The sequence below is a fragment of the Carcharodon carcharias genome, chromosome 2, assembly GCF_017639515.1.
Source record: "Carcharodon carcharias isolate sCarCar2 chromosome 2, sCarCar2.pri, whole genome shotgun sequence".
In the NCBI taxonomy this organism is placed as follows: Eukaryota; Metazoa; Chordata; class Chondrichthyes; order Lamniformes; family Lamnidae; genus Carcharodon; species Carcharodon carcharias.
The window spans coordinates 183,450,477-183,477,731 of NC_054468.1; the positions used below are offsets into that span (position 1 = coordinate 183,450,477).

A 27,255-nucleotide genomic window follows, 5' to 3' on the forward strand; every position below is an offset into this window, starting at 1 on the left:
AGAAGGACTTTCGAAGCATATTCACTGTTGTAATATAGAAAATGCAGGAGCCAATTTGCGCACAGCAGGCCCCCCCATAAACAGGAATGTGACAATGACCAGATAATCTTCTTAGTGATGCTGATTGAGGGATAAATGGTAACTAGGACACTGGAGGTAACGCTTCAAAAATAATGCTGTGGGATCTTTTATGCCCATCTAAGAGATGTTTAATGCCTCATCTCTTCTTTAGCTTTACACTGTAGTGTCAGCCTATATTTTGTGCTCAAAGGCAGAGTTATCCCAACTATCAAGCTCAAGTGGAGGTCAGCAGCCTGCACTGTGTAGGGAACAGTAACTCACCTGTGACTTTCCCAAATTGGTGAATTAATGACCAGAAGGAGTGCTCACTGGCCAATTAAGGATGCTGCATTCTCCATTGGAGGACCAATTGAAAGTCTTCCAGCTTGAAAGCACAGTCGCAGGTTCCGTGGCAGGTAAGTGAGGGGAAAGGGCACCTCAAAATGGAAGTGCCCTCTCTCCAACTTATTGAAATTTTAAATAAAAAAGGCCTTTGCAACCTCACTGTGGAGAGGAAACCTTGGAGGGAGGGTCTCTAAGCCTGCCTGGGGCGTTGGCCCATTGGCATGCTGCTGGGAGGCCATCCCCAGGCAGTTGCTCTGTCTCCCACTGCCTGGAGGAACCTGGAGCCCAACTGGAAAATCCTAGTCTGCCTCCAACAACAGGCCTTGATAGGCACTTAAGAGCAGTTAGCCAATTAACCTGCTTGTGGGAGGGTGGCTTGCACCACTGCCCCCACCTCCCTGCCCTGCCCCAAAATCCACCTGCAGGAAAATGGACCGGGGTGCAGTGAAGCTGGGAAGCCATCATGCTGGTTAGCTTCACTTTTTTAGTGCCCCTGCCTCAGGGCCCAAAGATCCAGCTTCAAGTATCTGGAAAGGGACTTGAGCAAACTGACTGGGGTGAGAGTACACACTATAGCTGACTTGTTTGTTAGTCCCCTTTTCATTAAGAGCATTAGGAATTTGCAGCTTTATAGCATAAGTTTTCATCCACGTCTCAAGCACTTCACATCCAATTAATTACTATTTAAGTGTCACTGATGTGGGTGAACAAGATCCCAAAAACAATGACATTAATGATTTGTTGATTTGTTTCCTTGGTGGAGGAATATTGTCAGAGGGGGAGAGGGAATTAGTTTTTGATTTGCTGTAGCAAAGAACTGATATTTTTCATGCTGAGCCAAACGGTCTTCTGAGGTGCTATAAATATCTACTGAAGCTATTTTAACCCTGAGTGGGAACAGGGGCAGGTGGATGGTTAAAACCACTGTACAGCACTTTCTGCTGTGTCGCTACCATTTTAATCACTCAGCTCTTTTAGGTTTCTGATGTGCCCCCAGGGACATGGGTAGGGAGCTTCAATAATGCACACAAATCATGACCCAGTGTCATTTTAACACACAAAACAGTGGAAATCCCAACTTGGTTGTTAAAACGAAGCAGAATAGTTCTTAGAATCGCTGAAACAGTATTTGAAGAGGCAGCCGCCTGCAAGTAATTGGATCATGAGATCTGTATGCCATTCTGCTGTTTTTACCAGAAAAGTTTCCAGCACCCAGGTCACTTCATGTTCTCATTTTTGATTTACTTATTTGCATTAAGATCTATCTGCTTATCATGAGTACTTCTATTGCCAGACCTATTTGGATGAGGGAAGAGGGGGTAGGCGGTGGTGTAGTGGTATTGTCACTGGACTGGTAATCTAGTGATGCTCTGGGTACCCGGGTTTGAATCCCGCCATGGCAAATGGTGGAATTATTGAATTCAATAAATATCTGGAATTAAAGTCTAATGATGACCATGAAACCATTGTCATAAAAGGAAATCTGCTGTCCATACCTGGTCTGGCCTACATGTAACCCCAGACCCACAGCATCGAGGTTGACTCAAAAATGTGCTTTGAACAAGGGCAGTTAGGATTGGGCAATAAATCCTGACCTAGCCAACGACGCTTGCATTCCATGAACAAATATGGAAAAAAAGAGCAACAGCACCAGCAGCCAGCATGAGCAGCAGCTGAGTTTAATAGAAAATTGGCATTGAGTGGGGCTGTTTGTAGGAAGTCATAATCATCATATAGGGTGTATAGGCCAAGAGTTGATTTTTTTTGCTATATCTAGCAGGTTGTATTTCTCCATTTTTAAGCTGTTGCAGACCTGCAACAAGATCTGCTGGACCAGGGGGCCATGCTTTGACTGTCAGTCACCACAATCCTTAACATCTTTGACACTGGTTTCTTCCAATCTGCTATAGGGGACAACTCTTGCATATTTCAGTCTGTAGTATATGGTTGCATAAAGGGATAGCAATATATGTCCATGTCATTATGTTGTGCACAAGATGGTGTGTAAATTGGAGGTTACTGTGTGTGGCTCTACTCCATCTGCCCATTCCCTTTTAGTTAGTGAAATTTGTGGGTGTTGGGGAAACTGCCAAAGAAGCCTTGGCACATTATTTTTAATTTTTTCCCCCTCTTTTGTGGGATGTGGTTGTCACTAGCAAGGCCAATATTTGCAGCCCATCAATAATTGCCCTTGAAAATGGTGTTGAGTCCTTGAACTCCTGCAGTCCATCTGGCGCAAGTACACCTACCATGCTCTTGAGGAGAGAGTTCCAGGAATTTGATCCTGCAACAGTGATGGAACAGTGATATAGTTCCAAAGCAGGATAGTGTGTGGCTTGGAGGGGAGCTTGCCATGCAAAAGTTCCCCATGCCCTTCTAGGTGGAAGGTGCTATCAAAGGAGCCTTGGCAAGTTGCTGTAATACATCTTGTAAATGGTACACACTGCCGCTGCTGTGCAGTGTTGGAGGGAGTTAACATTTAAGGTGGTGGATGGAGTGTTAATTAAGTAGGCTGCTTTGTCGTGAATGGTGTTGAGCTTCTTGAGTGTTAGAGCTGCACTATTCCAGGCAAGTGGAGATTATTCCATTACAATCCTAACTTTTGCATTGTAAATTGTAGATGGGCTTTGGGCAGTCAGGAGGTGAGTTACCCAACTCAAAATTCCCAGCCTCTGATCTGCTTTTGTAGCCTCAGTATTTATATAGCTCGTCTGGTTCATTTTCTGGTGCAGTGCATCTTGTAGATAGTACAAACTGGTACACTGGTGGTTATTGATAGGATGGAGATTTAGGCTGGTGGATGAAGTGCAGAACACCAAGACTGCATTGTTCTGGAGAGTGTCAAGCTTCTTGAGAGGGTGCAACTCCAGCAACATTCAGGCAAATAGATAGTAAGCTATCACACAACTAACTTGTGCCTTGTAAGTGGGGGCAGGCTTTATGAAGACAATAGGTAAGCCACTCGTGCAGAATACCCAGCTTCTGATTTGTTGCAGCATCCATGGCATTTAAGTAGCTGATCCAGTTGAGTTTCTGATTCCTGATAGTGAAGAACATGATGGTAATGGCATTGAATGTCAAGAGGAGCTGGTTAGACTCTCTCATTGAAAATGGTAATTACCAAGCACTGGTGTGGTGTGAACTCCCCTATTAGCCCAATCCTGGATTTTGCTCATGTCTTGCTGTATGTGGCCATGGATTGTTTCATTATCTGAAGATTTGCAAAAGAAGCTGAAAATTGCAAATGTCTGCAAGGAGCTCTCCTTCTGACCTTGGAGGGAAGGTTTGAAGCAGCTGAAGATAGTTGGGCATCAGATGCAGCCCTCAAAATTTCCTGCAACAATATTCTCGGTTGTTACTGTGATTGTGGGTAACCTTGTTCTAGCACTGGTGGTGCCCTTGATCCTCTTTGTCAATTTTACTAGAGTTCCTTGGTGCCATACTCCATTGACTGCTCCCTGAATGTCAGGGGCAGTCAGTTTTGTCTGGCTTATGGGAAAACTGCTTTAGTGTCCATGTTTGGAACCAGACCATAATAAGGCCTGGACCCAAGTGGCCTCGGAACCAAAACTGAGCAACCGTGAGTGGGTAATTGGTTATTAAGTCCTTGATCATGACACAGTTGACAACTCCTTTCACTGTGTTGCTAATATGCTAATGATTGGTAGGTTGATGTGGTGGCAATTGACCAGGTTGTATTTGTCTTGCACTTTGAGGACAGGACAGAACATACCTAGACATTTTTACACAGTTTGATAAATGTAACTGCACTGGAGCAGCCTGGCTATTGGCAATGGCTAATTCTGGAGCAGAGGCCTTCAGCAATAGAGCCAGAACGTTATCTGGGCGTGCGGCCTTTGCCATTGGCCTTTTCCTGATGTCAAATGGAATTAGTTGAATTAGCTGAAGACTGGCGTTTGTTTGTAATGGTTAGGACTTCAAGAGCAGGTCTTGAAGGAATTTCACTCTGCACTTCTGGCTGACTGTTTGCAAATACATCAACTTTGTCTTTTACATTCACGCCTTAGGCTCTACTATAATTGATAATGGGGTTTGTGGAGACACCACCTCTTGTTGCTTTATTATCCATCATCATTCACAACTTTTGGCAGTATTCAGAACTTCAACCTGATTTGTTATTTGTGGAAACATTTATATCTGTCTATAGCTCAACTTCACTGTTTAGCATGAATATAATCCTGTGTTACAGTTTAACAACCTGGCACTTCATTTTCAGGTGTGCTTGATTTTGCTGCCAGCATGCAATTCTATACTCTCCATTAAACTAGGGTTGGTCATTGAGCTTGATGGTCATTGTGGACCTGAGCAATGTTATGGGCCTTGAAAATACAAAGTGTGATGATATCAGTTCTGCTGATGGAAAGAGCACCTGATGGAGGTCTCTTCTCTCCGCCCCCCAAGTCTGAGCTTTTCACTAAGGCAATTTAGGAAGGTGGCAGGCCAACTGTGTTTTTTGTGGTATGCCCGCTTAAGATTATAAAATTGATTTTATGTTTGTCATTAAGGATGCATTCAAACATGTTGATACTAGAAAAGCAACCTCTTGGGCTAGTTATCCAAAGGCAGAGGTTGATGGTTCAGACACAAACTATAACTTGGCAATATAACATGATCTTCTGCAATTCATATCTCAAAGAAAAAATTTAGCAGTGCTAAAAAGAAACTTTCAGAAATGTCGAAAATATTGCCCAGAGCCCCTCCTGGGGATAGAATGACACACAATTTTCAAAAACCACTAAATTGTTTTGTTTATGTGTTGTGACCTCATGACATCACAAAGTTGCCATTAAAGGAGTTAACATGAACACAGTTGAGATTTTGGAGGTGTTTCCATGAATGGAGTGAGCACAGGGCAATTTGTTCACAACTTCCACTGATGGACCATGAGTTAAAGCACTTGCTGCAAAATTTTGTGTTTTTGAATATTCTACTTAATGTAAGCAATCCAAGCCACAGCATTGCTGCACTTTTTAAATAATGTTTAAAAAGTCATCCTTGTTTGAGCAGGATTCTCTTCTTGTCCTCAGCTTATCAGTTTCACCTGTTACATTAAATAGCCTGCCAGCAATAAAGGGTGGCTACCTCAAAAAGGACTGAAGTATCGAATAGAAGTATTTTATGAGCAATGAGAATAAAGAGAAGGGTACAGGACTGATGTGATGAATTGAAGGGCTCATGTACATGTGCAGACAAAAGGGTAGATAGTGAGACCAAGATTTTATATTTAGGTTAGAATTCAGCTTTGTTGCTGTAGGTGTGACCAGGAAATGACTTTGTGGTGAACTGTTTTTCAAGGTGTACCAGTAGATTGCTTTAATCCTCAGGAGTAATAATTAGTTTACCCTTTCAGAATTGCTCCCCTGGGAACTTCAAAACCTATGACTGTTTTCTGGTGCTGGTAGTTTACATGCCAATTAAAAAAAATATTTTTGTTTCTCCAACAGGTAGTTTGCCACATGATGTGGCTAATGGAATATATTTTCAAGTTTACAAACTTTGGTGTTGTCTCTCTCATCCATGGGGACTTCTTCATTCGACAGGTGAGGGAAATGATGATGTGCTAATTAGTACCATGTGTTTATTGGAACAACCACACAAACAGTAGAAGGTGTTACTGTTTACTGTGCAGCATAATGCTTGTACAGTTTCCAAACAGTTCTGAAGTTTCTATGTCGGAGGACTTGGAAATAAAGTAGGGCATATTGTTACCATGTTGATAAATAAGCTCTTTGCACCAAATAAGAATTTAAGTATTATTGTATTGAATAGAAAGCCTCTTCTAATGCAATGTGAGCACCTCTTTCCCACAATCTGACCAGTCCCCTTATATTTCTCATTGCATCATAGTGAGTTTCCCATTTCACACATGAATGCTTTGTGTTATGTGTTGTCTCCAGTAAAGTTGAATTGAAGCCAGCTAAGCTAGTCTTTCTACTTAATTTGTTTCTTGGAACTGCAGATTCTGAAAAGCTGTCCACATCAGCTTCTCTGGTATCCTGTTCCTTTGCATGACTTATTTACAACAATCTCTGTTTATGGTTCTAGTATTCCTACTCCTAAATTATCAATTTTTTGTTTAGCTAAAATATGGGCCGCAAATCTTCCAGTACCCAGGTCATCAGAGGCTGAACATGGAATGGTAGATGCGCATTAGGACACTGCAGAAGTCCTGAAACGCAGATGCATTTGGGAATGACCGGGGAAGTTTAAACTTCTGATGGGCTGATTCCCTGCTGCCTGGGACCCTCTGTGAATGTCTCTGACTCTGAGCTAGAAACGTGCGCCTTACCTGGATAGTTACCCAGGAAATGTTAGATGGTTTAATACCTGGCCTGACAGCTGGGTAACTCCACAACTGACCTACAGCCCCTATCCTGGACCTGACCCAATTCCACTCTTGACCCAGACCTGGATGCAAATTTTTCGTTCCCAAGAAAATTTAACATCGTTCAGCTTTTTGCTGTCCTGTTTTGGTTCTCCCTTCAGTGCCCTAATCGCATGATTGGCCAGTCAGGGCAGAGAAAAACTACTGTCCAATGCCAAAGTTTCTTCCACCCCCACCAACGCTCCTGGCCAGACCTGAATACCCCTGAGACCACTTGCTCGCCCCTCAAAAGCTTTGGAATCTTTAAACACTAAACTGAACATGGTGGCTGATGTTGTGAAAAGGGAGCATGATTTCTGTGGTGATCACCTTTATTGGTCTCTGCCTGGATTCCTGCATTGAACGATTTCTGTTTTACCCAGGATTGGAGGTTTGGCCTTTTTAAAAAAAAACTTATGTAGGAACATGGGCAGTTTTCTGACTGGTCAGCATTGGATGCAGCAGTTCTGATGCTGATCGGAAGATTTGGGCCAAAGTGCGTTTTTGATAATGAGCTAACCCCTGGGTAGGTTCAGCTCCTAAGGTCATTTGTTTACTTAATTAATTATAAGCCATACTTGGTGGCCTGATTTGAGTTTCATGACTGCAGGTAGATTGTTTAATGAAATGCTGTTTCTTTGTTTGCTCTTGTGGATGGTACAGGTGTGGGTATTGAGCTTAACATGTTTGGTCATGCTTGTATATTACTGAGTAAACAGTGCTTGGCCACCAGCTAGACGCTGAAATGTTAGTTTCCAGGATGATGGGCTTGCTGGAGGAACTTAATTTCTGTTTTATAACTGGGAACACTTTCAAAAATATGTTGCATTTTTTCTCTTAAACGCATAAATATTTTGGTGGTGGGATCACTAATTTATGTTTTACTGTTGTGAAGTACAGCCTGGATGGCCTTGAACAGGATTTACTAAAGCAAAGATGCAAATTGTTTTAAGACTTTTTGTTTTCTACAGTTGAAGTACGTTGAAACAAATTTCATTAAATTAATTTTGTTAATAGGATGTCAGTAATCCTATGTTTTTAGCATTTTTATCCTGTGATGTAGCTAGTAAGTAGGTAAGTCAATAGCATTGATGATTAGCGGATTCCAAAGAGAAGATTCAGTTTTCTATTTGTAAGTGTAAAGGCTTTCATACAGTAAAGTGATTCCCTACCATACCATTTGAGAATGTGAACCTCACAATGCCAGCTAGAGTGATTTGGTCAGCTTGATCAGCTTCAAGAGTGTCGGATAGAGAAAGTGGGAGTTCAGTGCTCCAATTATTTTTCTGGGAGAGCTTTTTAAGGTGATAAATTAAATGGAGACTTGATGTTGGAATTATGGCTGCTGTAAACATAATGGAGGAACAGTTTTATGAATGCAGTTTAATATAAATAGGCCATGACCATATAATAATGTTTAATGGCACTCACTAATTTCCTTTATGTGCATTTTAAAGGACAATAATTGAATGTTCACTGAAAGAATTGAACAAAAGGCAACAGTTTTGATTTTGTATAAATTGATTAGGAACATAGGAAAGAAAAGGAGCAGACCATCTCCTTAAGCCTGTTCACCGGTCAGTGAAATCTTGACTGATCTGTGACCCAGCTCCATTTATCCATCTTGTCCCATATCCGTTAATACCTTTGGTTAATAGAAACCTATCAATCTTGGATTTGAAATTAACAATTCATTCAGCATCAACTGCAGTTGTAGAAGAGCTTTCCAAATGTATGTAGAAATGTTTCCTAACTTCAGTCCTGTATTTTTATACTGTATCCCTTAGAATTAGACTCTCCGACCAGTAGAAATAGGCTAGATAGAGACATACTATCAAGTCCTCTTAATATCTTAAACTTTATTCAAACCACCTATTAATCTTTAAATTCCAGTGTGTATAATCTTATAATTGAAAGCTTAGAGTCCAAGTATCATTCTGGTAAATCTATGCTGCATTCCTTCCAGATCACTTTGTCCTTCCTGGCCAGAAGTGAACACAGCACTCCAGGTGTGGGCTAAGTGGAGCTTCATATGGCTAAAACATGACTTCTATGTTCCAGTCCTCTTGATACAGATTTGCTGTCTTTTTTTTGTACCTGTCCATGACATTTTAATCTGTGCACCTGGATCCCCAGATTTCTCTGGACCTCCACTGCTTCTAGCATTTAACCATTTAAAAAAATATCCTGTTCTATCCTTTTAGGACAAAAGTGGATGACCTAACACTTGCCTACGTCAAAATCCATTTGCCACAGTTTTGTCCATTCACTTTATTTATTAATGTCTCCTTGTAATTTTATGCTTCCAACTATGCTGCTTACATTGCCACCTATCTTTGTGTCATTGGTGAGCTTGGATAGGTGGCTTTCTATCTCATCATCTAAACCATGAATGTATTTATGCTTGTGGTGAGAGAGTTTTGTGTAATGATTTCCTTTGGGGCATTTTAATGTGAAGATGATAAGTTGAACAGTTTGTCAAAACAAATGATAGCAAAATTGTTACAATCTCCGTAGAGACCAATTAACATTTTAAAAAATTCAAATTTCCAGTTAATAGTTGAAAGAATGACATGTCAAGATGTCATGTTTTAAAACTTTTACTGTAACAAATGATTAAAAGCACTATTGACTAAACACTTCTTTTTGTAGGCAACGTATACTTTAAACTACAGAGCGGAACATATTCCCCTTTTACACTTATCACCCATTCTCAGTAAAACAATCTAAGCCTTTGATCTCTAACAATCAAGCTACCCAGGCTTACTGTCAGGCAGACTGCCGAACAGGTCACACGAATCCCCCTTAATTCACCCTAAATTGAAAGCTACAATTCCAAAACACAATAATCTTATAAACCTCAAAGTATTAATATGAACTTGAATCCTCAAAGAATATTTTTTTAAATTCCATCCTTTCTCTAAGTTATCAAATAAGATTCCTATGACTCACTTATGGAAAATCCTGTATTTTGCATCACTATTGACTCTGGTGTTAATGGGCTATTAATACTGCAATTGTGATTTTGAAATTATGAACCAGGGCAGCCAGATTTAGGGCATCCTACATGGTGGTATAAGTTGATGAGTACTGGTAGTTTTCGGTGGTTGGGTTTGTTGTAGAGGTTGCAGTTGTAAGTCAATAAAAGACCCTTGTTTCAACCAAATGTTGCTATTGTAATTTTTGATTTGGCAAAACATAATGATTTTATTGTTTCCATACTCTCTTCAGTTTTGTCAGACAGGGGAAAACACAGTTTCACTAGGGAATGTCAACTCTACAGGGAAAATTTGATGGTGATCTGGGATCAGTGTCATAAATATTTAATTTGACAAACTTCAGACCCATGAGTTGCTTAAAATCTCTAGAACTCAATCCATCCCTGTATTTATATTTTTCCTCATTTCTTTTCATTTTTCTTACTCCCTCCTGTCTCCATTCCTCTGGTCAGAAGATAAGTAGCCAACTGGCTCCTGTCCCTCCCTATGCCAGTCTTGAGCTAGGTGAATGATTGTTTCTTTCCTTCCTTCTTTCTCACATTGCATCTCCTGATGATTTTGCTCTTTGCTAGTAATTGTATGGGGAGCTGCCATGATCAGCCTAATGCTCTGAGTTGTAAGTTTCTGATACAACTGCATTTTCCTTGTAATCCAGTTGGTCAATGTAAATGACCCAATTGGTTATATTAAACCAAAGTTGCCTGCTGTGTGTGTGTGCCAATCTCAAATGTTGCTTCAGGATCCTGGTATTAATGGGCTTTTAATGCTAGGATTGCAGGACACTCAACTGGTCCAACTATCCATCACCAGATCTGGTTAGACCACACAAGTATTATTGGGCCTCACTCCCCTCTGCCAAAGTTGTCACCTGCTCCAATATCATTCTGGAAAGCAAAAGTAACACCTGGCTTCTTTACTATATTTGCTTAACAAGCCTCTTCGACTCTCTTCACTGTCACCTCCAAAAACAAGTGTGAGGAGCTGATCACCCACATGGGCAAAAAAAATGGTTGGCATAAGTATTCCATGAATGGTATTATAATGGTTGAATGAAAGAAAGATTTATAGGTAGTAACTAACTCAGCATTCAACATGTTCAATCACACTGGAAAAACAGTCAACAAACCAATTACTGAATTAAGTAGCTAGATCCGTTGATTACAAATTGGAGATGCCATACTAAAATGGTACAGAATACAGTTTTGATTGTTGATTCAGGTTTAGTCAAGAAGGAGAGATTTTTTCTTATTCATTCATGGAATGTGGGCATCGCAGGCTAGGCCAGCATTTATTGCCCAACCGCAATTGCTCTTGAGAAGGTGGTGGTGAGTTGCCTTCTTGAACCACTGCAGTCTAAGTAGTGTAGGTACATCCACAGTACTGTTAGGGAGGGAATTCCAGGATTTTGACCCAGTGACAGGGAAGGAAGGATGACATATTTCCAAGTTAGGATGGTCAGTGGCTTGGAGGAGCACTTCCAGGTGGTGGTGTTTCCATGTGTCTGCTCACTTGTGCTTCTAGAATGCAGCGGTCGTGGCCTTGTAAGATGATGCCTAAGGAATTTTAGTGAGTTCCTGCAGTGCATCTTGTGGATGGTACACACTACTGCCACTGTGCATCATTACTGGAGGGAGCGAATGGCACCCCATCCACAAACAATCAAGTGGGTTGCTTTGTCCTGGATGGTGTCAAGCTCCTTCGGTGTTGTTGGAGCTGCACTCCTCCAGGCAACAGGAGAGTATTCCATCGTGCTCCTGGCTTGTGCCTTGTGGATGGTGGACAGGCTTTGGGGAGTCGGGAGGTGAGTTACTCGCTGTAGGATTCCTAGCCTCTGACCTGCTCTTGTCGCCACAGTGTTTATATAGTAAGTCTAGTTCAGTTTCTGGTCAATAGTAACCCCCAGGATGTTGCTACTGGGGGATTCAGCGATGTTAATGCCATTGAATGTCAAGGGAAGATGGTTAGATTCTCTTGTTGGAGATGGTAATTGCCTACCACATGTGTGGCATGAGTGTCACTTGTCAACCCAACCTGAATATTGTCCAGGTTTTGCTGCATTTGGACATGCACTGCTTCAGTGTCTGAGGAATCAGAAATGGTGCTGAACATTGTGCAATCATCAGTGAACATCCCCAATTCTGACCTTATGACGGAAGGAAGGTTATTGATGAAGCAGCTGAAGATGCTTGGGCCTCGATACAACCAAGGAACTCCTGCAGTCACATCCTAGAACTAAGATGATTGACCTTCAGCAACCACAACCATCTATCTTTCTTTGTGCTAGGTATGACTTCAACAAGTGGAGAGTTTTCCCCCGGTTCCCATTGACTCCAGTTTTGCTAGGGCTCCTTGAAGGCGCACTCAGTCAAATGCTGCCTTGGTGTCAAGTGCAGTCACTCTCACCTCACACTTGCAGTTCAGTTCTTTTGTCCATGTTTGAACCACGGTTCTAATGAGGTCAGGAGCTGAGTGATCCTGGCAGAACCCAAACTGAGCAGGTTACTGCTAAGCAAGTGCCGCTTGATAGCACTGTTGATGAACCCTTCCATCAATTTACTGATGATCGAGAGCAGACTGATGGGGCAGTAATTGTCTGGGTTGTATTTGCCCTGCTTTTTGTGTACAGGACACACCTGGGCAATTTTCCACATTGCCATGTAGATTCCAGTGTTGTAGCGTACTGGAACTGCTTGGCTAGGGGTGTGGCAAGTCCTGGAGCACAAGCCTTCAGTACTATTGCCGGAATATTGTCAGGGCCCATGGCCTTTGCAGTGTCCAGTGCCTTCAGCCGGTTCTTTATCACGTGATGCGTTTCGAATTGGCTGAAGACTGGCATCTGTGATGCTGGGGACCTCTGGAGGAGGCAGAGATGGATCACCCACTCAGCACTTATAGCTGAAGATTGTTGCAAATGCCTCAGCCTTATCTTTTGCATTGATGTGCTGGGCTCTTCCATCATTAAGGATGTGAATATTTGTGGAGCTTCCTCCTCCAGGGAGTTGTTTAATTGTCCACCACCATTCACTACTGGAATTGGCAGGGCTGCAGAGCTTAGATCTGATCCGTTGGTTGTGGTAGTGCCACACAACACGAAGGAAGGTGTCCTCCAATGTGAAGGTGGGACTTCATCTCCACAAGGACTGCAACATGGTCACTCCTACTGTTATTGTCATGAACAGATGCATCTGCGGCAGGCAGGTTGGTGAGGATGAGGTCAAGTATGTTTTTCCCCACAGGCTGTTTGAAACATGGAGCTGGTGTGTGGAAGAATCAAGAGGCTAGTCATTCCTTTCTGGAGCACTGTACTTTGAGGAAACATTGAAGAAACTTAAGACTTTTTGGACTTGAAAGGAAAGAACTAATAAGGGTTCTCATAGATGGAAACTGTATAGAAAATGTTAATTGTGAACACTGCTTAGGCTATCCAGCTAAGCAGGTGGAACATCTCATGTAATTCACACCACCTAATCTAACTGGAACGCCAGGAACAAAACTTCTTGTCAGTGCCTGAGACGTTGGCCAAGGGCATGGATCTGAAGAAAAGGTCAAAGTAAATGGTGAGCTGGAATGGGGCCAGAGGCGAGAGGAAGCGCAAACTGAGATGGAAGGAGTGTTACAGCCTCTACATCCACCGGGTGTTGAAGCAGATCCACCCAAGGCCGTGTCAGTCTTGGACTCGTTCGTCAATGACATCTTGGAGTGCATTACCTGCGAGGTTTCCCGTCTGGCCCACTACAGCAAACGGCAGACCTTGTTCTCCAGGGAGATCCAGACTGCTGTCCACCTCCTGCTGCTGGGGAACCTGGGCAAACACACAGAATCCAAGGGGACCAAGGCAGTCACCAAGTACTGGTTGCACATAGGATTCACAGGTGGCTCCAGCTGTCTTGGTGTGGGATTACCAAAAAAATAGAGCTTTTGATTTCACAGTGTAGATGACTGCTGAGTTGTAACACCCTCCCTCAAAAGGCTTAATGTTACCCCTGCTTGTTATCTCGGAGTTAATTTGCAATGACCCAATTCCTCCTCCTAAATTTTATGAAGGAAAGCAATGATAAAAAACCTAGATTATCTTTGTAAGTGCTACAATGAGACTTAAATCTGTCTTTGAGCTCAAAGACTGAATCAAGCTAATATAGCTACCAAAATGCAGCTAGTAGCTAATTACAACATTTCCACCTGTGTAAATTTTGTTATTAAGAGTCTTTTGATTTCTTTTTGCTACAGGTTTGTTGGTAATGGTGAGGCAAGTTAAGGTAATAAATTGAGCTTTGTATGCAAAACATCTGAGATTAACAGTAATTTTTGCTGTAGTGTATTGATACCAATAAACTAAATGTATCTATTAGCAACACTGCCTACTTTCAGCCAACTAGGAGCAACATTAACAATCAGAGTAAAGAAATTGCAAGGTGGTACATTGGCACTTTCTGCCTACATGTTGGAGGAAAAGGTATGGAGTACCCATGAGGGATATTACATTAAATCAGATCATGTAATGAAATGTAGTTCTGCATAGCATGTTACTGCAAAACTCGGGCACAAAATCAAGTTAGTTGTACTCTAATGATGTTAAGGGCTTATCTTATGAAGAAAAGTCAAACAGGTTGGGCCTATATCCATTGGAGTTTAGAGGTGATTTTATTGAAACATAACCCTATCAAGTCCCTTCAAGATCTTGCTACCTGTGGGGAGACTAGAACTAGGGGATACAGTTTAAGAATAAAAGATCTTCCTTTTAAGGTGGAGATGATGAATTTTTTTTTGAGTGTTGTTACTATGTACAATTCTCTTCTGCAGAAAGCAATGGAGGCTGGGTCATTTAAATTTATTCAAGGCTGAGTTAGGTAGATTTTTGATACATAAAGAGCTCTAGGGTTATGCGGGGCAGACTGGAAAGTGGAGTTGAGACCACAATCAGATCAGGCATGATCTTATTGAATGTTGGAGCAAGCTTGAAGGGCTGAATGGCCTACTCCTGCTCCTAAGTCCTATGTTCCTATGCACTTTTAAGTTAAACCCTAATAGCAGGATAAGGAGAGGCAGTGGTTAAACAAAGGGCAGATAAGTTTAAGACTGACATCAGAAAGCATGATACAGAGTGATCAACAGGATGGGCCTTTGGGTTTTGTATTCAAGATGAAAGCCCTGGAATTAATTTGAATGGTATGGAGCTGTTAGATTTTTCTGGGAGGTGAATAGGCTTATCACCTATATTTACATTTTGATCTTATTACTATGTGCAATTTTGCTGGTATTGAGAAATTTGAATTTTTCTGAGGACCAGCATCTTCTTTGAGCAACAGAGCCACATTGCCTCTTTTATAATGTCTATTAACTCTTTTCATCTATCAACTATTGTTTTTTGACATTTTAATTTCCAGGGTAAAGCTCATCGTGACCAGCAGTTGATTCTTCTCCGACAGCACTTAGAAAAATACTACAGGAGTCGGGACCGGAAGTGGATTGTTTTATTTCCTGAAGGAGGTTTTCTGAGAAAGAGGCGGGAAACCAGCCAGTCATTTGCAAAAAAGAATAACTTACCATTTCTAAAACATGTAACTTTGCCACGTCAGGGGGCCACTGAAGTCATCCTGCAGACTCTATGTGCACAGCATGAAAATGGAGCAGTTGGTGATGCTAATGGAACAGGTAATTGTTGATCTGATGATGATTGTACCATTAATAAGTCTCTTTGGCTGATGGCTGGGTTATTATTGCAGAAGTTTCGACATGGGGTGACCTTGTTGGTAAAACCAATAATCTCTGGTTTGGCATTTTGAAATAGTGGGTATTAATCCTTGGAGTACCAAAGGTCCTTCTCCAAATTAGTAGATTTCAGTCCTATCATATAACCCATGTTGGAATATCTTTCTATAAATTTCTTGAGTGGGTGATGACATAGTAGCACTTCCATGCTGACTTAAATAGAGTAAGAGAAGATGGGATTGATAATCCAACTGTACTACAGTTTTGTATGTGAGGCAACCTGAAACGGGAAAGTATTACATCTCCGAGGCAATGCCAAAGTGTGAAGATGCAGACTGCAATCCTCCCATTCCGTTCTATTCCAAAACTGATCAGCACTGCAAGCAGTACTACAACGCTTTATGAAGGGTAGCAGGAACAATTCAATAGAGATAGCACTACAAGGTTGTTATTACATTCACCCTGGTTGGCAAACAAAACTGATTGTTCTATACCTCATTCAATGTCTTCAGCTCCCTTGGCAGGAGTGCAAACCTGAGGCAGGCATCATGCGAGGGAAAACTGAGGCTATGTGACCTTCCAAATTGCAATCAAACCTTTCCTTTACAATGAACAAAATTCCATCTTTTTTTCCTGCTGCCAGTCACAGAGGAAGTTTCATCAGTTATAAAAACTGAATGGAGTACTTTGTTTCCAGGCTGACCTTTTCACTCTGGGACCTGAGTTTCATTTCAGGCTAATGGGTGAAATCCAGATTTCATCCGGTTGCAAGAATAATTTTAAAAATCAGTTGTCCTTTATAAAATTTTTATTCTTGTGATATAGGCAATACTGGTAAGGCTGCGTTATCGTCCCAATAAGTTGTTGGTGAGACACCTTGAACTTATGCCATCCTTGGTCCAACCTCTTGTTTGGGACAATTCATGAAGGAGCTCTTTGAAAGATGCGAGGTTTGTATTTTGAAAGTGGATGGAAGCCCCATCCTAGAGTCCTTTCATGCTGATAAGATTTTTCTTTGGATGGGACTAGCAGTTATAGAAGCAGCGCCTCAGAATGGCCAATTTATAAAAAAAATTTGAGCCTATCAGTCCCACGTGATGTTCTGACATGCAACATGCAGGACAGAGAAAAAGTCCATTTGCCTTAGATGCCATAGTTGTTAAATCAGTGATAAAAACAAAAAACTGCGGATGCTGGAAATCCAAAACAAAAACTGAATTACCTGGAAAAACTCAGCAGGTCTGGCAGCATCAGCGGAGAAGAAAAAAGTTGATGTTTCGAGTCCTCATGACCCTTCAACAGAACTGAGTAAAATTAAGAGAGGGGTGAAATATAAGCCGGTTTAAGGTAGTGGGGTGGGGGGGGGTTGTAGGGACAAGCAAGCAGTGATAGGAGCAGATAATCAAGGTGTCACAGACAGAGGTGTTGAAAGTGGTGATATTATCTATAAGAATGTGCTAATTAAGAATGGATGGCAGGACATACAAGGTACAGCTCTAGTGGGAGTGGGGTGAAATAAGACTAACAGGGCATAAAAGGTATAGATTTAAAAATAATGGAAATAGGTGGGAAAAGAAAAATCTATATAAATTATTGGAAAAAACAAAAGGGAGGGGGAAGAAACAGAAAGGGGGTGGGGATGGAGGAGGGAGCTCAAGATCTAAAGTTGTTGAATTCAATATTCAGTCTGGCAGGCTGTAAAGTGCCTAGTCAGAAGATGAGGTGCTGTTCCTCCAGTTTGCGTTGAGCTTCACTGGAACAATGCAGCAAGCCAAGGACAGACATGTGGCCAAGAGAGCAGGGTGGAGTGTTAAAATGGCAAGCGACAGGTAGGTTTGGGTCATTCTTGCGGACAGACCGCAGGTGTTCTGCAAAGCGGTCACCCAGTTTGCATTTTGCCTCTCCAATGTAGAGGAGACCGCATTGGGAGCAACAAAATGCAGTAGACTAAGTTGGGGGAAATGCAAGTGAAATGCTGCTTCACTTGAAAGGAGTGTTTGGGCCCTTGGACGGTGAGGCAAGAGGAAGTGAAGGAGTGGACCAGGGTGTCCCGGAGGGAACGATCCCTACGGAATGCCGCCAGTGGGGGTGAAGGGAAGATGTGTTTGGTGGTGGTATCATGCTGGAGTTGGCTGAAATGGTGGAGGATGATCCTTTGAATGCGGAGGCTGGTGGGGTGATATGTGAGGACAAGGGGGACCCTATCATGTTTCTGGGAGGGAGAAGAAGGCGTGAAGGCGGATGGGCAGGAGATGGGCTGGACACGGTTGAGGGCTCTGTCAACCACAGTGGGTAGAAAACCTCGGTTAAGGAAGGAGGAGGACATGTCAGAGGAACTGTTTTTGAAGGTAGCATCATCAGAATAGATGTGACGGAGGTGAAGGAACTGAGAGAATGGGATGGAGTCCTTACAGGAAGCGGGGTGTGAGGAGCTGTAGTTGAGGTAGCTGTGGGAGTTGGTAGGCTTGTAATGGATATTGGTGGACAGTCTATCACCAGAAATTGAGACACAGAGGTCAGGGAAGGGAAGTGTCAGAGGTGGACCATGTGAAAATGATGGAGGGGTGGAGATTGGAAGCAAAATTAATAAGTTTTTCCAGGTCCTGATGAGAGCATGAAGCAGCACCGAAGTAATCATCGATGTACCAGAGAAAGAGTTGTGGGAGGGGGCCGGAGTAGGACTGGAACAAGGAATGTTCCACATACCCCATAAAGAGACAGGCATAGCTGGGGCCCATGCGGGTACCCATAGCCACACCTTTTATTTGGAGGAAGTGAGAGGAGTTGAGGGAGAAATTGTTCAGTGTGAGAACAAGTTCAGCCAGACGGAGGAGAGTAGTGGTGGATGGGGATTGTTCGGGCCTCTGTTCAAGGAAGAAGTTAAGAGCCCTCAGACATCCTGGTGGGGGATGGAGGTGTAGAGGGATTGGACATCCATGGTGAAGAGGAAGCGTTTGGGGCCAGGGAACTGGAAATTGTTGATGTGACGTAAGGTGTCAGAGGAATCACGGATGTAGGTGGGAAGGGACTGGACAAGGGGAGAGAGAAGGGAGTCAAGATAATGAGAAATGAGTTCCGTGGGGCAGGAACAGGCTGACGTGATTGGTCTGCCGGGACAGTCCTGTTTGTGGATTTTGGGTAGGGGGTAGAAGCGGGCTGTCCGAGGTTGGGCGACTATCAGGTTGGAAGCTGTGGGAGGAAGATCTCCAGAGGAGATGAGGTCAGTGACAGTCCTGGAAACAATGGCTTGATGTTCAGTGGTGGGGTCATGGTCCAGGGAGAGGTAGGAGGAAGTGTCTGCGAGTTGGCACTCAGCCTCTGAGGTAGACGTCAGTGCACCAGACAACAACAGCACCATCCTTGTCAGCGGGTTTGATGACAATGTTAGGGTTGGACCTGAGAGAACGGAGTGCAGTAAGTTCAGAGAGAGACAGATTAGAATGGGTGAGAGGAGCAGAGAAATTGAGACGACTAATGTCACGCCGACAGTTCTCAATGAAAAGATCAAGAGAAGGTAAGAATCCAGAGGGAGGGGTCCAGGTGGAGGGAGAATATTGGCAGTGGGTAAAAGGATCCGTTGAACGGGGAGAAGATTCCTGCCCAAAGAAGTGCGCACGGAAACAAAGACGGCGGAAGAAGAGTTCAGCATCGTGCTGAGCCCAAAATTCATTGAGATGAGGGCGTAAGGGTATGAAACTAAGTCCTTTGCTGAGCACTGAACGTTCAGCGTCGGAGAGGGGAAGGTCAGATTGTTCTTTTCCCACCTATTTCCATTATTTTTACATCTATACCTTTTATGCCCTGTTAGTCTTATTTCACCCCACCCCCCACTAGAGCTGTACCTTGTGTGTCCTGCCATCCATTCTTAATTAGCACATTCTTTTAGATAATATCACCACCTTCAACACCTCTTTGTTCTTTTGTCTGTGACATCTTTTGATTATCTGCTCCTGTCACTGCTTGCTTGTCCCTACAACCACCACCACCACCAACCCCCTCCCCCCCTTCTCCCCCCACCCCCACCTTAAACCAGCTTATATTTCACCCCTCTCCTAATTTTACTCAGTTCTGTTGAAGGGTCATGAGGACTCGAAACATCAACTTTTTTCTTCTCCGCCGATGTTGCCAGACCTGCCACAGGTGATGGATTGGTTGCCAACACTGTATGAATGGCCACAGCTTCCAAGATGCCTCAAGTATTACTGCATTTACCTGTAATTGGCACTGAAAAATGGTCTTTTCAGTATTTTCATCACCATAGAGGTAGATATCGTGTGCTTCCATCAGCTACAAGAACACCAGCTGCTGTGCAACATTGGGCTGGCAAATCCTATGATTGTAACAATTTGCTGTGTCTTCATATTTGGTTGTACGTTTTTGGCAGGAATGCTGTTATGCGGTATTGAGTGGCAGAGTACAACCACCCTCACACCTCCCTGACGCAACACCACAGACCACCTCAGCAGCCAACATAATGTGGACCAAATGCTTGAATGTTCCAACTAGGCTAATCCTTGCATCTTTGGTTTCCTGTTCCTTGATTTTTGCATCTCTCTTCTTTGTTCTCTCATCTTTTTATTCTTGACAAAACTGCTAATGGTTTTGATCCCTTTTGAGGGTGTCCAAATGCTTGCTTAATTTTTGTCTCACCATTGTTAAAACCCTCATTAATTGTCCCCATATCTTTTCATACATGCAGGGTATTTCTTCCACCATTATGTATCAGATCTGCATCTGTAACTATGCCAATGAGCTCACCTCAGAAAATTGGATGAAAACAGCCCTCTTTCATTTCAGGTTATAAAAATGCCATCCAGGTGTAAATAATGGCAATGTTAGAAAATGCAATCAGAAGTATATAATTTTTGATGGTCTTTTCTGCCATTTTCTTGGGAGGAGAAATTTGATTTTTCAAAAGAAACAACCTGTTCAAATTTGAGATCTGAAAGAAATAATAAGTCCATAGAAATTTAAAGTTAGTTGCATATTTCCATTGGTTAACTTGAATAGCCTCCCTTCTGCCACCCTCGATAAACTTGAGCTTATCCAAAACTCTGCTGCCAATATCCTAATCTGCACAAAGTCCTGTTCACCCATCACCTTGTGCTAGCTGCTTATATTGGCTCCTGGTTTACTAACACCTCAATTCTTAAAATTCTCATTCCAGTGTTAAAATCCTCGACCCTCCCTTTGTCTCTAACCATCTTCAGCTTTACCATTCTCAGATCTCTTACGTGTATTCCGACTCCCTTGGCTCCATCATTGGCAGGTGTGTTTTTTCACGGCACAGGCCCTAAGCTCAGGAAACCCTCCCCTAAACCACCCTGTATCTCCACCTAACTCTCCTGCTTTGAGGGTCTTTAAGACATACCTCACTGACAAAGCTTTTCTCACCTACTATCACCTCGTTGGCTCAGTATCAGTTTTTGCCTTATTACACTCCTGTGAAGTACCTTGAGATGTTCTGTGCAAATGAAGGGTGTTGTTGCAGCCTATCTTGAGAAAGTTCCTTTCTCGCCAGAACCTTGAGGTGTGAGGTAGCAGTGAAATTGAATGGGGTGCATCAAAGTAAAGTTAGAAGGGACCACAGCTAACAGAAAAGAGGTAAAAGAGGAGTGTACTTACCAAATTGACACAGGAAAAGCGAGAAGGATTCTTTACACAGAATGAGGGTGAGATAAATAGTAAATAAAAATTCCAAAGTAGTAAACTGGTACATTTCTGCTCTTGAAAAGGGAAGTTTACTTTTTGATCAAAGAATTTTCAAAAAGTTAAAGTTGCAATTAAGATCAGTCTCTAGGTAGGATGTAAACATCAAAGTGCATTTTCTTTGGATTGTTTGCAGTATTTGATGGGGGGAAATGGAAATTGTTAAAAGCTAAAATAAATGGATCAAGGCAAAGTACTCAGACATTGCAAATATGAAACAAAAAACTGGAAACCTACAACGTCAGCATATGTGAATAGAACAAGTAACATTTACATTTTGGGTGCAGGCCATTCTTCAAAACTGAAATGTAGAGGTTGACATGGAAATGAATACAATAAGAAAATCGTGTCCTACCCTGCTTTTAGCCAGTCCTACCAGGAGGCATATTATGTCAGGCTCATCTGTCTTGCGCCGTTCTCACAAGTTGTAGCTTGTGTTATGACACAGCAGTTGGTAAAGGCTAAGTTATTTAAAATCCCAAAGGGAACCTTTAAGTAACTGTCATAACTTATATTTTCAATTGGTATGTTTGAGATGCAGCTCTGAATTTAGAAATGAAACCGCCAAGCCTCGAGGTTTTTTATATAAAATTAAACATTTATTAATTTAACAAGAAATTAAATACATACACGTGTCTACAAATTACTATCATAACAACAATTGAACAAATCCCCAAATTAATCACTCCCAGGTAAATCTTCCCCAAGGCAACAATAACCCATAGACTTAAACAGACACCAGGCAAAGCACATTTTATCTTACAAATTCAAAATGAGGTTCCTTTCAATTTGTTTCCTTTGCACCATTATAGGCTTACAGGCAGCTTCAATCTTACATGCCTCTGACTTACACACACAAAACTCTTTTCTGTATATACCTAGCCTTCCCTTTGAATGTAAATTCTCATTGTATCACCAGGCCCTTTGAACTCCATCACTTCTAGCAATAAAACCCCTTTCACAGTACCAATTTTATTAATAATACAAACATATTGCTTGATGTCTCCTAGCTAGGTGCAAGATTTCACTCCCAGTCTTTGAATGGTTTATTCAATAAAATGCAAATGTACCCTCTACCTGTTTAACATCTCAAAGCTTCCAGACTAGCTGGCTTTAATCCAATTAAGACACACACACACACACGCACACCCACACCCACAGACACAGACCCTACTACAAGTCCAATTTAAAATAATTCCCAATAACTTTATATACATCAATATTTTCATGACACTTGGCTGCAACTGCTCTGTGACATCTGTCATCCAACTATGCCTAGGACAACCCCTCTTTCTGCTGCCCCAGAAACCTGGACAATAAATAAAGATACGTGGAAGAAAATAGAGGTCGCTGAAGTGTAGATGCTAAGATAGATAGGTTCTTGATTGGTAAGGGGATCAAATGTTACGGGGAGAAGGCGGCAGAATGGGGTTGAGAAACTTATCAGCCATGATTGAATGGCGGAGCAGATTTGATGGGCCGAATGGTCTAATTTCTGCTCCTAAGTCTTACGTAAGCTTAAACTTCTGTATACAGACCATAAAACAAATGAAGAGGTGCTTGAAATTGCAAGAGCAAAAAAACTCCTAAGAAATGACATCCAGAGAAGAAAATGGCAGTATCTTGCTCATTTGGTCAGAGCTGAAAAGCTACAGAAATCTTTTCTAGAGGGCAAAGTGGAGAAGAGCAGAAAGAAACATAGAAATATAGAAAATGGGAGTAGGAGTAGGCCATTCGGCCCTTCAATCCTGCTCCGCCATTCATTATGATCATGGCTGATCATCCAACTCAATAGCCTGCTCACGCTTTTTCGCCATATCCTTTTATCCCTTTTGCCCCAAGAGCTATATCTAACCCCTTCTTGAAAACGTAGTATTTTGGCCTCAACTATTTTCTGTGGTAGCGAATTCCACAGGCTCACCGGTCTCTGGGTGAAGAAATTTTTCCCCATCTCAGTCCAAAATGGTCTAGCCTGTATCCTCAGTCTGTGACCCGCTGGTTTTGGACTCCCCCACCATCGGGAAATTCCTTCCTGCATCTACCCTATCTAGTCCTAGTCCTGTTAGAATTTTATAGGATTCTATAAGATTCCCCCCCCCCCCAATTCTTCTGAACTAAGTGGCACTTGCTTAGCAATAACCTGCTCATTGACACTCAGTTTGGTTTCTACCAGGGTCACTCAGCTTCTGATCTCATTATAGCCTTGTTCAAGCATTGACAAAAAAGCTGAGCTCCAGAGGTGAGAATGACTGCCCTTGACGTCAAGGCAGCATTTGATTGGGTGTGGCATTGAGGAGCCCTAGCAAAACTGGAGTCAGTGGGAATTGGGGTTGGGGGGACCTCTCCATTGTTGGAGTCATACCTAGTACAAAGGAAGATGGCTGTGATTGTTAGAGGTCAATCATTTCAGTTCCAGGACATCACTGCAGGGGTTCTTCAGGGTTGTGTCCTAGGCCCAACCATCTTCAACTGCTTTGTCAATGACTTTTTTTCCACCATAAGGTCAGAAGTGGGTATGTTTGCTGATGATTGCACAATGTTCACCATTCGCAACTCCTCAGATACTGAAGCGGTCTACATCCAAATGCAGCAAGACCTAGACAATATCCAGGCTTGGGCTGACAAGTGACAAGCAATATTTGTGTCACACAAGTGCCAGGCAATGAACATCAGCAAGAGACAATCTAACCATTGCCCATGGCATTCAAATGGCATTACCATTGCTGAATCCCCTACTGTCAACACTCTGGAGGTTACCATTGACCATAAACTGAACTGGACTAGCCATATAAATGCTGTGGCTACAAGAGGTCAGAGGCTAGGAATCCTGTAGCGAGTAACTCACCTCCTTACTCCCCAAAGCCTGTCCACCATCTACAAGACACAAGTCAGGAGTGTGATAGAATATCTCCACTTGCAAGCATGAGTGCAACTCCAACAGCACTCGAAGTTTAATTGGCACCTCATCCACAAACATTCACTCCCTTCACCACCGACAAACAGTGGCAGCAATGTGTACCATCTACAAGATGCACCGCAGAAACTCACGAAAGCTCCTTAGGCAGCACCTTCCGAACCCACAACCGTGACCATCTAGACGAACAAGGGCAGCAGATACATGGGAACACCACAGCCTGAAAGTTCCTTTCCAAGCCATTCACTGTCTTGACTTGGAAATATATTGTTGTTCCTTTATAGTTGCTGGGTCAAAATTCTGGAACTCCCTCCCTACCAGCGTTGTGCGTATACCTACAACACAGGGATTGCAGCGGTTCAAGAAGGTAGCTCACCACCGCCTTCTCAAGGGCAATTAGGGATGAGCAGTAAATGCTGGCCTAGCCAACAATGCCCACATCCCATGAATGAATAAAAAAAAATTCCCAGGATAATTTCTCCTGTCCCTGTTTCTAAAGGCCCAACGTTTACTTTAGCTACTCTCTCTTCCTTTTTCTAAACTTGTAAAAACTCTTACAATCTGTCTTTATGTTCCAGGCTAGTTTACTCTCATATATTCTATTTTTTCCCTTTTTTGTTACTTTTGTGTTCTTTTGCTGGTTTCTAAATCGCACCCAATCCTCAGATTTACGACTATTCTTTACAAAATTATAAGCCACCTCTTTTAATCTATTACCATCCTTAACCTCCTTAGCAAGCCGCAGATGGATCTTTCTTGCTAAGTTTTTGTTTTTCAATGGAATGTATTTTTGTTGAATCTTTTGAATTGTTTCTTTATATGTTTCCCACTGTTTGTTTACTGCCATACCTTTCAGTCTATTTACCCAATCAACCTTATGCAGCACTCCCTTCACAACTATATAATTGACTTTGTTTAAGTTTATGATTGTGTAATTTTCAAACTTTATACGGAATTTAATTGTTTTATGATCATTATTTCCCATGGATCTTTTGCTGTTGTATTATAAATTAACTCTGCTTCACTGCTCAATACTAGGTCTATATGGCTTCATTTCTAGTTGGTTCCACAACATAGTGCTCCAGGAAATGTTCTCCAAAGCATTCTACAAACCCATCTTCCAGACCATCTTTGTGAATTGGATTAGTGCAGGCTGTGAAAATTAAAGTCCTCAGCACCTATTCATCGCCTTCATTACATGCTCAATAATTTCTTCTTTCATGTTCTGTCCAATGGTATAACTACTGTTAGGGGAGCCAATAAACTACTCCTATCAGTGTTTTCTGACCCTTGCTATTCTTAATCTCCACCCATACTGACTGAACTTCCTGAGTTTCTGAGTTAAAATCCTTTCTCACTAATGTCATTATTTATCATTAGGGCCACTTTTCCTTATCCATTCTTCCTGTTTTTTCTATATGGGATATTTATTTCCAAACCTTGGTCACCTTGTAACCATATCTCTGTAATGGTGATTACCATATTTCCTCATGTTGGCATAGAGTTTTGAAGGCTAAGACATGAATATGGAAGTCCTGTGCCTGAAACCGTCCTCTGCAATTTTCGCAGGAGGGGAATAGGGGTAGGTTCTAAAATTGCACATCTGTGGTTCCCGGAGGCAGCTGCCCATGTAAATGGGCAGCTGCCTCCACTCGTGATTTTGGTGAGGTAGTGTCTGAAACTTGAAGTGTGCAGATTAAACTAGATAAGAGCAAGACTGAACCTTGTAGATTTATTTGGATAGCCAGGGAAGGGAAGGTACTCCTTTGGATATGGTCCCAGGACGCTGTTGGAGGAGATCAGGCACCACATGATTTTGTGTAAAATGTGCTTAGGTTCATTGGAACTGCCCCAGCTGTCAAGGGATTTAACAATGCTGTGCTTTAATTTTTAAAGAAGGTGTGTGGAGTTTTAAAAAAAAAAAAATCAGTGCTTGATACTTCTCTCTGCCTGTTGATATAAGCCTGTGCTGCAATTCTTACAACCTAACATTATCACAATGGATTGCTTGTTAAGTAAGCAGTTTAATGGACAGCTCCAGTGGTTATAGAATAGAAGTCCTTGTTTCGTAAGAGATTAGTTGAAGGAATTTCAATGTATTGAATATTTCTTTCAATCAGTTAGTGTTTTTCATTAAAATAGTGACATCATCAATAGACACAACTTTATTTTAAGTCAGCATGGCTCCTGAGTTTTCTCATGTTGGGTACTAGGTGAGTTGGCATGGAGCTGGTAAGAGTGATGGGGTTACATGGTTTGGCAAAAGTTGGCACTAAGTTGGCATAGAGACCATAAAGGGCTATGGGAATGAGTGGGGCCATGGGTTTGCATAGGGAGTATGATGTATTGCAGCAACTCACCAAGGCTCCTTGAATGGCACCTTTCAAACCTATGATTTCTACCAAAGACAAGGGCAGCAGGTGCACCACTTGCCAGTTCCAGTCCAAGCCCCGCACGATCCTGACCTCAAAACATATGGGTATGTGGGAGGTGGGGTGCGGTGAGGGCTGTTTTTTTGTTTTGTTCATGTTTTTTTAATTGACCAATGTGCTGATTCAGAGGCAGGCTTTCCACCTCTGCACCCAGTAGTCTCCACCTCATTCTGGGAGTGGCGGGCTTGACTTCTTACCCAGCCATCCCCTGACTTTCCGAGCCTCTTTTTCCTGGATCATGTTCGCAGAGCCAGGAAATGTCCCATCTCTGCGCTCCCGACCTGGAAGAGCAAATCCAGACCTAAATTTTTAGCCAAAAAGTAAGGGGATCGACTTTTACATGAATAATATTATCAAGGGGTTGAAATCCACTCTGTCCCATTGTCTTACTGTTGCAGAGTTGCCACTTTGGAGCTGTTTTCTGCCAAACCCATCCCAAAAAGTAACGCACAAGGAGCCAAAAACTTCTTATTATTAAATTTTTATTTATAAATAAATAACAAGCCGCTTGGAGACAGACATTAATTTGTGTACATTAACTTCATCAAATTTATCAAATTTGTCAAAAACAAAAGCCATTTTTGAACTTTATACAATTTCATTCCTTTTTTTTTCATGTCCAGTTGTCTTCACGAACACTATTTTCTCTCCAACTTTGCTCACCATTTTGAATGGCTGGCATGTCAAAATTCATGGGAGTCT

General features: G+C 42.2%; 1 protein-coding gene across 8 annotated transcripts in view; it reads left to right on the plus strand.

Moving 5' to 3' along the window:
- The window catches only part of lpgat1 (lysophosphatidylglycerol acyltransferase 1), a 183,112-nt gene that overhangs the window by 36,888 nt on the left and 118,969 nt on the right, over positions 1 to 27,255 (plus strand). For all 8 annotated transcript variants that reach the window (XM_041213773.1, XM_041213815.1, XM_041213823.1 and 5 more), the window contains 2 exons: positions 5,871 to 5,966; positions 15,174 to 15,441. In XM_041213773.1, coding sequence (XP_041069707.1) covers positions 5,871 to 5,966; positions 15,174 to 15,441 — 364 coding nt within the window. The remainder of the gene's footprint in view (positions 1 to 5,870; positions 5,967 to 15,173; positions 15,442 to 27,255) is intronic.